The 10,362-nt window shown below is 36.0% G+C and overlaps 1 protein-coding gene across 1 annotated transcript in view; it reads right to left on the bottom strand.

Moving 5' to 3' along the window:
• Nucleotides 1–5,040: 5,040 nt before the first annotated feature.
• Orc6 (Origin recognition complex subunit 6) overlaps nucleotides 5,041–10,362 on the bottom strand; it is a 37,667-nt gene continuing 32,345 nt past the window's right edge. The window contains exons 4-6 of the mRNA XM_068376640.1: nucleotides 6,256–6,339; nucleotides 5,999–6,119; nucleotides 5,041–5,749 (exon numbers count right to left, since the gene is read on the bottom strand). Of these exons, the coding sequence (XP_068232741.1) occupies nucleotides 5,561–5,749; nucleotides 5,999–6,119; nucleotides 6,256–6,339 (394 nt within the window). The 3' untranslated portion in view covers nucleotides 5,041–5,560. The remainder of the gene's footprint in view (nucleotides 5,750–5,998; nucleotides 6,120–6,255; nucleotides 6,340–10,362) is intronic.

The following is a 10,362-nucleotide window of genomic DNA, read 5'->3' as shown; positions in this document are numbered from 1 at the left end:
AAGATTGGAAAGCCAAAAGCAAGAAGGAAAAGAGGAAGCGGGGATGGACGTATAGTGGAAGGATATAAAGCCCGGGTAGGGCCCAAAGGATAACTGCAAAAACAATAATGATAATTAATACCGGTGCACTGAGTTAACTGCCTAAGAAGTTGGAAAAGAGGAAAAGTAGGTTACAGAGAGCAGGCAGCTTGGGCTGAAGAGATGTTTTTAAAAACCTCTAGTAGTGGCCACAGTGCAGTGCATAGGGCAAACTGACAGGACTACTTCCCCTATGGGATGACCCTTGGACACCAATGTTCATCTAAAACTCTTCAAATACACGTCACTGCCTTCACTTTAGTTTGAGCGTTAAGATAGAGAAACATTAACTCAAGGAATTTTGTCAATTCAATCAATAGGCACAATAATTGTTTATGAAAATCTTAAGCATTGAGGATTGTGAGGTATATTAGATTAAACTTCATTTACAAATTTTGCCTATAAAGCAGTGCTGGGGATTGTGAGGCCATTCAGCATGCTGGTGCAACAGGAGTAAAACCAGGAAGGAAGAAAGGAAGCAGGAAAGCAGGTAAGATAGAAAGATTACATAGCGAGTACTGCTAGGGTACAAAGGAACAGTTTTAAGGCCCTTAAATGCCTATAATTCACCATGCGATGGCACTAACGGCACTAACCTACTATAAGGCACCTGTAGCTATCACCAAACAACTGTGGTTCAAGATGGCTACTCAGCACTGTACAACATCTGCTCTTTTTATGAAAGGCCGAGTCTACTCTCATACAGTAGTTCAAATTCTTCCAAATATATTTTGTAATTTGTAATTCGCAAGTCGTAAACCAATGTTATCTTTACATTATGACTCATAAATCACATTTATAAATTCAGTGGCCGAAAAGATGGTACATTGAGATACCAGTCTCTCTGCTGAAATCACTGGCATTGAGGTTGTGAGGGTCATCTCCACTGGCAGATCACTGGCATTGAGGTTGTGAGGGTCATCTCCACTGGCAGAGTAGAATGGTTGGCCTTTCCAGTTGCATAAAACCATCTATCCTTAAGAAGGGGAGGAGGCAAGATCTTTGAGAAGCAGCTTCCCTTTCAAGGCCTGACGTTCTGCAGTCCAAATGATAAAATATCTGCATTGGGTTGAATTATATACTGAATACTCTGGTTTAATTACACTCCTTAGTATCTCCATATACATTAGTGATTGCTGTACTTCCATATTGTATATACAGTAATTGAGATGTAAATAAACCCTGTATGACAAATATCAAATAAATCAGTTATGCAAAAAGTGTGGAATATAAAACCTACATATAAAATAAAGAAATTTATTTCAGTTAGTTATTGTGAATTGAACATCAGTTTGAACAACTTGAAAACTTTTCACCATAATAATTCTAAATACTGTATTACAAATGAGATTTCTTTGATGCATGAAAAACTTACACTTAATTGAAAGAAAATTCTTCCTACTGAAATCATTAAGCATATCAAGCAGGTAATTAGTAAACGAGTCAAGAAGTTGAAGTAAAACTAAAAGTCAGCAAGAGTAAAATATAAAATTACTGTGGAGGAACAAATACAGTATACTGTATACGTGATTAAAACTGAAAACAGCAATACTTTCGTAGGTTTACCAGTGTTAATACTAAAAAGTTTGAAACTTTCTTTACAGAAATTCTATCATAGTACTGTACATATAATTATAAACGACTTGAGCTGCACTTCAAATCTACACTTCTTAAAGAAAATATAAACACAAGACATCTGATACAATACTGTAAGCTCTAAAAGTAACAGTTAATTTGACAAAACAGGGCTTAACATGTTAAAAAATGGCACATATAAACGATTTTTTTATTTGTAAATACGAACCACCACCGTAATGAAGTGATGCATAGCTATTTATTTTGTACTATAAGAATCAAGTTTTAGTTTCTGTATAAGACAGCAAAATTCTAATTCTGAAATAGAGTACAGTATGACATTCCACCAGTCATCCCAAGTACCGCACATGTAGCAGCTTCTAAGTAAAAGAAAGGGAGGTGGGAGACATGTAATGCAGTATTTATTAATTGTTATTTTCCTTTCTTTTACATGAGGATACAATTTCAGGGAGAAAAGGGACTGTAACAGAAGGTAGCAAGCAGACTCGATGGTATCTAAAGAGATTACTATTAAATAAAGCCGTCATGCTGGCATACAATGAACAAACTTCCACCATCAATCTTGAACTATCCATGAAGTTTTCACTCATTGAACCTGAAACCTTGTAGTGGGGCTGGATGAGGTACCTGAATAGCCACACATCACACTTTTGACTTAGATGTTGCCTTTACAATGAGTCAAGCATGAAACTGTCCCCTAATCAATCTGCTGAAAGATACTGTTTCAAAACTATAGAATATGAAATTGTTACTATTGAATTTTATTCCACCTGAAGCTAAAGAAAACTCACTAGTTTCTGATGTTATCTGATTAAAACTGACGAATGGTAGTCTGTATGACATGATAATATCAACTAATGGGTAGCAAATATGCTACAAAATACTGCTACCAGCGTAAAAATATAAAAAAAAATCGAAAGCCTCTTTTTACAAACGTTTAAGTCTCCTTGACAGCTTCCTTACAGAGAATGTAATTATATTAGCTGAAACAATGCAAAGCAAGGCTAAAGATCGTAAAAATATTGGAACTTAGACTTGCAAACTTAGGGCCGTACAAGTACCAAGTGCCCAGCGGAAAGGACAAGCTAGCTTAAAAAGGAAAAGAAGAAAAAATAAAATTTGACTGACCAAGTGTGATAATTTCTTCTCTTTCATCCCCAATAAACTGTGATAGAGGGGATATTGGGTACTTCAGATACACCATTCAAATACATCAGTAGCCTAGGGCCTAGCAAAGGCCTTAAAAAATAATAAAGTCAAGAGTTAATTCGTGACTGACATACCTAAATATCTAAATACCATAATTTGGAAATAGAATATACAAGGAGACAAAAATTAAGATTGAAAAGGCCAATAAATAGAGACGTCTCCCTGAATAGCGATAGCTTCTCGGGGTTATCAAGAATCGATGGAGAATCTACCTGGGAAGCTTAATTGCAATGGAATTACATTCTCTAGATCACTGCAAGAAGTCAATTAAGAGATTTTTCAAGTCTTAGTATTTTCAGAAGGGATCTGAGCTATTTAGACCCTGTGGTAAGTTCTCCTAAGTTTATTTAAGCCAGTTTAAAGTAAAGATCAGCCTGGCCTCCTAAAACAAAACAAATCATATTTTCTTGGGAAAGGAAATAATCAGGTGGTATTAATATCATATACCAATCACCTTGCTGATGTTTAGAGGTAATGAGAACTGTACCAGCCTTCACCCAGTGCATATCTCTAGGAGACAAATGACAATAAGGTAATGTTTCTATGAATACATAAAACAGCTTCCATGTAGTGTACATAGTACTTGGGATTTGTGCAATGTGCCTTTGGTCCCTGGCCAAATTGCCTTTTATTTTTCATAAATTCTATTTCCACCTAACTGTCAAAGTTGTTTAACTCTGTTTTTTTTCCAAATCTTCACCTCTAATTTAAAGAGCATACAGTACCTAGAAACCTTAAAAAACAGCATCAGGAGTAGAGTAATAACTGTGAAGGTACAAGCGTTTTATGAGTGTTCCAGATACGAAAACCCTGTGCCAAAAATTTCCTAAAATAGGGACCATTGTTATAGAACTACCAGGAATTCCTTGCTATGAGTCCACATAGATTTATCTAAGACAAGTCTCCAGTCACATATAACTTTTCTGACTAAAAATTACAGGTCTCCAACAACATAGAGCTCTCCTGACCATGGAAATCCCAGTGTCTTTTAACTGTAGATTACAGCATCATCATATGATACTATAACCTACAGATGCATTTCCTAACTCCATCCTCTCTTGCCTAACCCTGGAAGAACTGATATTACCTCTTAGCTCTTCACATGAGACTAACCAATATGTTAAGTATACCATATCCATGTATTTCTTAATTTGGTCCATCATCTGAATGCTGTATTAAAATAACATACTATATACTGCACTCAGTTAAGTATATATAAATAACAGGTGTATTTAATCAAATATATTATGGAAAATATCTTGTTAGCACTATAATGAAGCACAGTAAGATGTACAAATATTCAAAGATTGGAATGAAGGAAAGAAAAGCCAGTGATAAAATTCAGAAATTAAAAAAAGAAATAAAAACTCCAACTCAGTGGAAATTAAGTTTACATTCTTCTGTCTTCAAAAGCCTATCCTATCAACTAACAAATGTTTATCAAAATTTATTCTATTTTCATTGGAAAAATATTTATGCTGTACCGTGTTTTACGAGGCAAGCATCATAACTGCATATAAAAAATGGAGGAAAAACCTGCTAACAGATCAAGGAGAGAGGTCTTGCAAAAGCTAAAACCTAACTTGCATCCCAACCGGATTCTCAACTAAAAAGTTTACTACAGTGACAATATGGTACATCTACCATGAGCTATATGTGCTGGTATTATACTTTGGTCTGCATTAAAAATAACAGATGGTGAACACAAACACAGATAGGTATAAACTTAAAATGCAAACAAATGGCTCTCACGTGACATCTTTTATTGCTACTCAATTTTGCTATCGTTCCCAAATATTTAGTTGAGGTTGACTCAGCAAGCAAACACTATAGAAAGGTACCACTCACAGCAGGCCTGGTGCAGTATACTTTAGATAAAACTAAATTTTCTTTGTAGTGTCTTGCTAGCACTGCGTTTTCCTTTCACTTTTCAGCTGGTACTTTAGATCTTTTCAGCCCTATTTTCCCAACTACTTACATTTCACTTTGCTCCAATTTCTAATTCTCTTATAAAATCATATTTGTGTAACCACATTGACGATATCGTTAAAACTTAAGACCTTCTTCATTCACCTCATAATAAATAACAGGATCACGAAGATATATTACATAAACTCAGAAAAGAAAAGGTCAAGTGAACCAGTAGTTTTATGCAGATGTACATTTACTGTACAAAAAGAAAGAAAAATCAAATAAAATACCAAGTAGGTAAATAAAAAGTACAAGAGCAGTACAGCTTATCTAAAACCAATACTTGAAGGCAAATTCAAGAGAAGATTGACATAGCCCCACTACAGGACCAAATGGTGAAGTGTTCTTAACTGTTAAGTTAAATGCTTACCTTACGCAGGCATGCCCGGCGGAGTTATTCATAAAAAAATATGAATAATGTTAAAAAACCATACAGACAGCATTACCTTTGACTAATATGATCTCTTGGATGGCTAATCATCTCTGGCAGATAGAAGTGCAGTCTTCTTAAATACTGTACTGCAATTGATAAATTTATTCTGTCTTTCCATTAACAAAATAATGCCTTAACACCTACTAAAGTTAGGATATTTGTACAATCCCCTATGCAAAAGGATACAACCAGTAATTTTCAAAGAAAAAAATTTTCTAATAAAAAAAATACCCTGTACTATCTGGAAATCTAAATACGTATTGTATATCTTTATTATTTAGAGGCGGTTGCCGATTCTAATATCTTCTTCTTCCAGGCTTCAAAATCTACATCTTGTTCATCTTCACTCTTTTCTCTGTCGTCTTCGTCACATTTACTCTTCTTTGACGCTCCACTGTCTTGCATATGTTCTTCGACCATATCTACTAATGTCTTAGAACGCTTGCTTCCAGGTTTAACAGACTGTCAATAAGATTAAAAAAATCACGAAAAGGAAATTAAAATTAACATTAGCATTTGCTCTTGATATAAACTTACAACATCTAAATTACTTAAAAGCTTTAACAATGATGAAAACTTAACTGATGTACCAGTGCATACAGTAGAAGTTATCTCTAGTTATTTACTAAAATTCTGTGGTTGGTGAGAGTTTTAAATTGTGAATTAACATTGCCCAAATTAAATAATTCATAAAAGTAAAATTCTAATTACCTTTTTGGAGCGTAGACTTTCAGCTATTTTGCTCATTGCCTCCACTACTTTGGTAAATACCGCTCTTTTACTGCAACTCGTCTCGTACAATTTTCGTTTGTCTACTTTGATCTTCAGCACCCTTAAATAAAGGATGTCACAAACTGTAATTCATCATCTTGTGTAAAAATAAAATAGAATTATCAAAAATAACTTTAACTATAATTCACTTCAGCTTTTCATAAGATATAAATATAATTATGTAATTTACAACTTACCCACATGCTGCAACAACAGCAGCAGTCTGAAACACTGGTAAGGATAAATCAACTTCAGCTTTATTCTGTAAATCTCTCTCATACCTGTGAAAAAACATTGAAGATATCTATGAGAGAGGAAAATAAAAAATATCACTAAGTGAGAAAAAAATGAAAATATCAATAAGATATTTAAAAAGTTCAATAAACAGACATACACCTGCCTCAATTACAAATCTATTTAATACCCTTTAAATGATAAGATACTCTCCCACGACTTAAGACAGTATAAGAAAGTAAGCACATCTGATTGAACCACAACTTCCGACAGAATGAGAGAACAAGCATATCTGATTGAACTATGCAGTTTACATAAAGTATCTTAATGACTAAAACAGCCTGATATCAGAGGCATAAGGAAATGGTTACTGACTAGTCCTTCTTTAGTTGATCGTGTAACAGAATCCCAGATTGTATACCTTCTTGTGCTTTAGGAATTCTTAGTCCTGTACAGGTTCACAAGTTCCTGAATAAGAAATTACTTGAAAGCATAAGCAGTTAAGCAATGTCTTAGCGAAGTGCTGAACATATCAATGTTAGGTCGACTCAAAATGCTTCATAACTCTGGACAGACACAGGAGTGAAGTAACCAATCTGTGGGTAATCTGAGCTCAGTTCAACAAAAAATTTCCAGAGCTCAGAGGAAGTGTCTTTAATTGTATGCCTCCTTGCTTCCTGATATAAGAAAGAGCTGTGTTATCTGCATGAACTGTCTTTAATGTTAGTAGCTTCACTAATATAACTAGAGGCTTATAAGTTGCTAGTAATTCTAGGCAGTTGATGGAAAGCACTTCCTTGATCATAAGAACCCATGGATTCCATTCCAGTAAACTCCAGTTGAACAAAAAACTAGAGTTTTCCCCAATAAGAAATTGAAGATTGAGATCATTGTTGTATTTTGCAACATTAAATTTTCTCAAATCCCAATCTTCTTGCAGAGCTAATGGAATTAATATAGAACATGGTTTTAGGATGATTTCTAAAAGAATGATGAAAAAAGGAAGAAGTATGGAGAGAGAAGGTAAAAGTCTAGGTTTTGTAAGTCGTATAAACCTGACCTAAATGGTCAAAATGTCCTTTACTGAGAAGAATTCAGATATTTGTATAAGCCTTACATGGTTGAGAAAAGAACCCAAGGGAGGAAGAGGTTAGGTCATGCTACTGAGACTTGAAAACTGACTTGCTAAAGTAAAAATAGAGCTTTTCCCACCTTTAAAAGATATCAGAAAAATGCATTGGTAAGTTCCTTAGAACCATCACATATAGTTCAATATATACATTGACAGAAATAATCTCTGAAACTTCTTGTTGGTTCTCTGCTAATTTGTCCAAAAGGAAAGCAAGATTTTAGATGACTCCTTGTGAGGAGCCTGCAAGAGAAAACTTATAAAAGCTCACCTAAATTATCACCTACAGATCAGATATTTTTTATACATAAAGTAATTTGTATTTTTGCTAGCTATAAAAACCCGAGTCCTTTAATTAGGGAGACTGATCTAGTGTGAGATGGAGACAGTTGTTAAAAACTTGGATAACAAATGTTTACCCAGCTGGTGAAGAGTGAGGGGTGAGAGAGACCGTGCAACTCGCTCACTCTCTTTGCCAATGCTAAGATTAGTAAAAAAAAAAAAAAAAGTCTTGATAGTCAGATTCATGTCTAACAACTTCATGAAAGGTTCGTAAGGGGTACGCGTAAGGCCCATGAGACAGTCTCTTCCCACTCCATGGGCCTAAGGCCTGGAGGTGGGCAAGATTGTTCAAAGCTCATCAAAAGCATAGAAAACTCCAATGAAGAGGAGAGGTCTATACCTTTAGTTGAAAGACCGTGCTCAATGCTGAGTGGTACCCTTTGAAAGCTGCGACTGAGGCACTTCTCTTGGTGATGGAAGACAAAGAAATCTACAATGAACTAAAGTGTGCTTCCCATGGGACACAAGCTCATGCATGTAAGAGATCCACTGGGAGCACTCATAGGAATGAACGCCGTACAGAGCTCCTGTCAAGAGAGAAACTCTACGCTTCGACCAAGGCAATCTAAGTTCAAAATTATCTATCCCATGAATGTGTAGTCGTGAAGTGCCTAGGAGGTGAAGGAGGGTGTGAGCGCTTCCTTGAAGCTGAAGGCACCTCTAAAGGCAATGATAGCTGTTCAGCTATTCTTGCCAAAGAAAATAATCATGAGTGGGAAGGGCCAGGGGATTCTTCATAGGTGCAACAAAGAAGGCTCCAGTGGTAGACACTTTGCTTTGGATAAAGATAAAGCTTGTAGGAGTCTTTCTCTGGAAGGTATTCCTTTTAGCCCTAAGAATGCCCATAGCGTTTTTAGGACATCGTCACTGGCAGTGTTGCCTGTAAAATTTGTTGGGTTGGCCAAGAGCAAAAGAAATATCTGTTCCTTAAGGGAAGGCAGATACAACTAATGTATCTCACTCTGGGCTTCTCCAAGTATTAAATTACCATCATCTTCCTTCTTTGCCTCAACCCCGGAGTAGGAAAATGGATAAGGTTCAGAAGCTTGAATTCCATGAGGAGAGAAGAGCCTTAGTGGTATAACCTGAGGGAGAAGAATCTAGCTTGGTTTTCTTCTTCTCCTGTCACCGGAAGGCCAACCATTCCCCAGGTTCCCTACAAGGGGGACACTGTAGTCATGCCTCCTACAAGCAGGAACTAAAGAATGGGGATCCATATTAGGCTTTTTCATGAAAATCCCGTAACATCGTCTGGGAATTCCAAGGTAAGACCGTATGCCCACATGTGGTTTCTTCATGAACAGGCACAGAAACAAGCAATCTAAAAAGATAAAGAAAAAAAGCAATTAATGAGCAAAGTTTGTTACCAGAGACTGTCTATTACTTGGTGGTTTTAGACAAAAGGGCTTCTCGGTGAGCTGGTAGGAAAGGGGGTTTCACCTGCTACCCACCAGCAACTACCAACACCTTATTATGAATTTTAACAGCAGAGTTCCAGCTTTGCTGAAATCATACTCCAATCAAAGGATGAAGGTTTGTGTCTGTGTAGGAACAAAGGTTTTGAAAGAGAAGAGAAAGGGTAATCTACATAAGAAGTATCATGAGATCTCTCTCTCTCTCTCTCTCTCTCTCTCTCTCTCTCTCTCTCTCTCTCTCTCTCTCTCTCTCTTTCCAGAGAGATACATTTATCATATCAAGATCTAAAACAGATAGAACATGGGAGTGAGGTTGCGAGTGCTGACGTCTGTCAATGGGAAATAAAAAGAAAATGGCCATTCCAGTCCCCATTCAGCTATACAAGGAGCTTGTAATGAAAGTACAAGAGTATCATGCAAAACTCTTTGCATTGACTCACTCTCAGACATAACATAGGGACGAAATTCAGATCCAACGATTAAGTGAATGAATGGAGTGGAGAATCCACAATAGATTCTTGATCATCAGACACTGTTGGAATGTCATCTGTACTATAGGACAGCGAGTAAAGTATAGGAATTAACCCTTCACTTTTGTAATGATAGATTATTTAGAACACACAAAATCAAATATCTTGATGGTGTTTCAAGTATTTCAATAACTGTTTCCCACCAAGTCTATCAGCAAATAATTTACCATTAACCACTAGATCAAGTTTTTTATTACTATGATTATTACCGTCAATAAGACAATTTCCCATTTCTAACCCTCCATTCTCCAGCCTGCACAATTTATTGATCAGCTAAAGGTGAAAATTGATGTAAGACAGTTGAAGAAGTTAGACTGCTAGATCAGAATAGGTGGAAAGAGACAAAGAAAATTGATGAAAAGCAAGACAGAAAACTGTGTATACAGGAAGGGAAGTAGCAACAAACTGAAAGCCACATACAGTGCTAGGCCTATGGCACACTTCAGATAAGTCTCCTTAAAGCTACTAACCAATACAATACAGTAGTCATACAATTTGACACTTCACCTGCATGGTTTATTCAACCATACAGCAGACAACGGACCCTGAAGAACAGAAATGGAAGATTCATGCTAAGTTATCAAAAAAAATGTTATTTTTATTAATAAAATAAATTTTTGAATATACTTACCCGGTGATCATATAAGCTGTCAG

This window comes from Palaemon carinicauda, chromosome 7 (genome assembly GCF_036898095.1).
Source record: "Palaemon carinicauda isolate YSFRI2023 chromosome 7, ASM3689809v2, whole genome shotgun sequence".
Lineage (NCBI taxonomy): Eukaryota > Metazoa > Arthropoda > Malacostraca > Decapoda > Palaemonidae > Palaemon > Palaemon carinicauda.
Note: the sequence above shows the minus strand (reverse complement) of the source record. Positions and strands in the feature narration are given on the sequence as shown.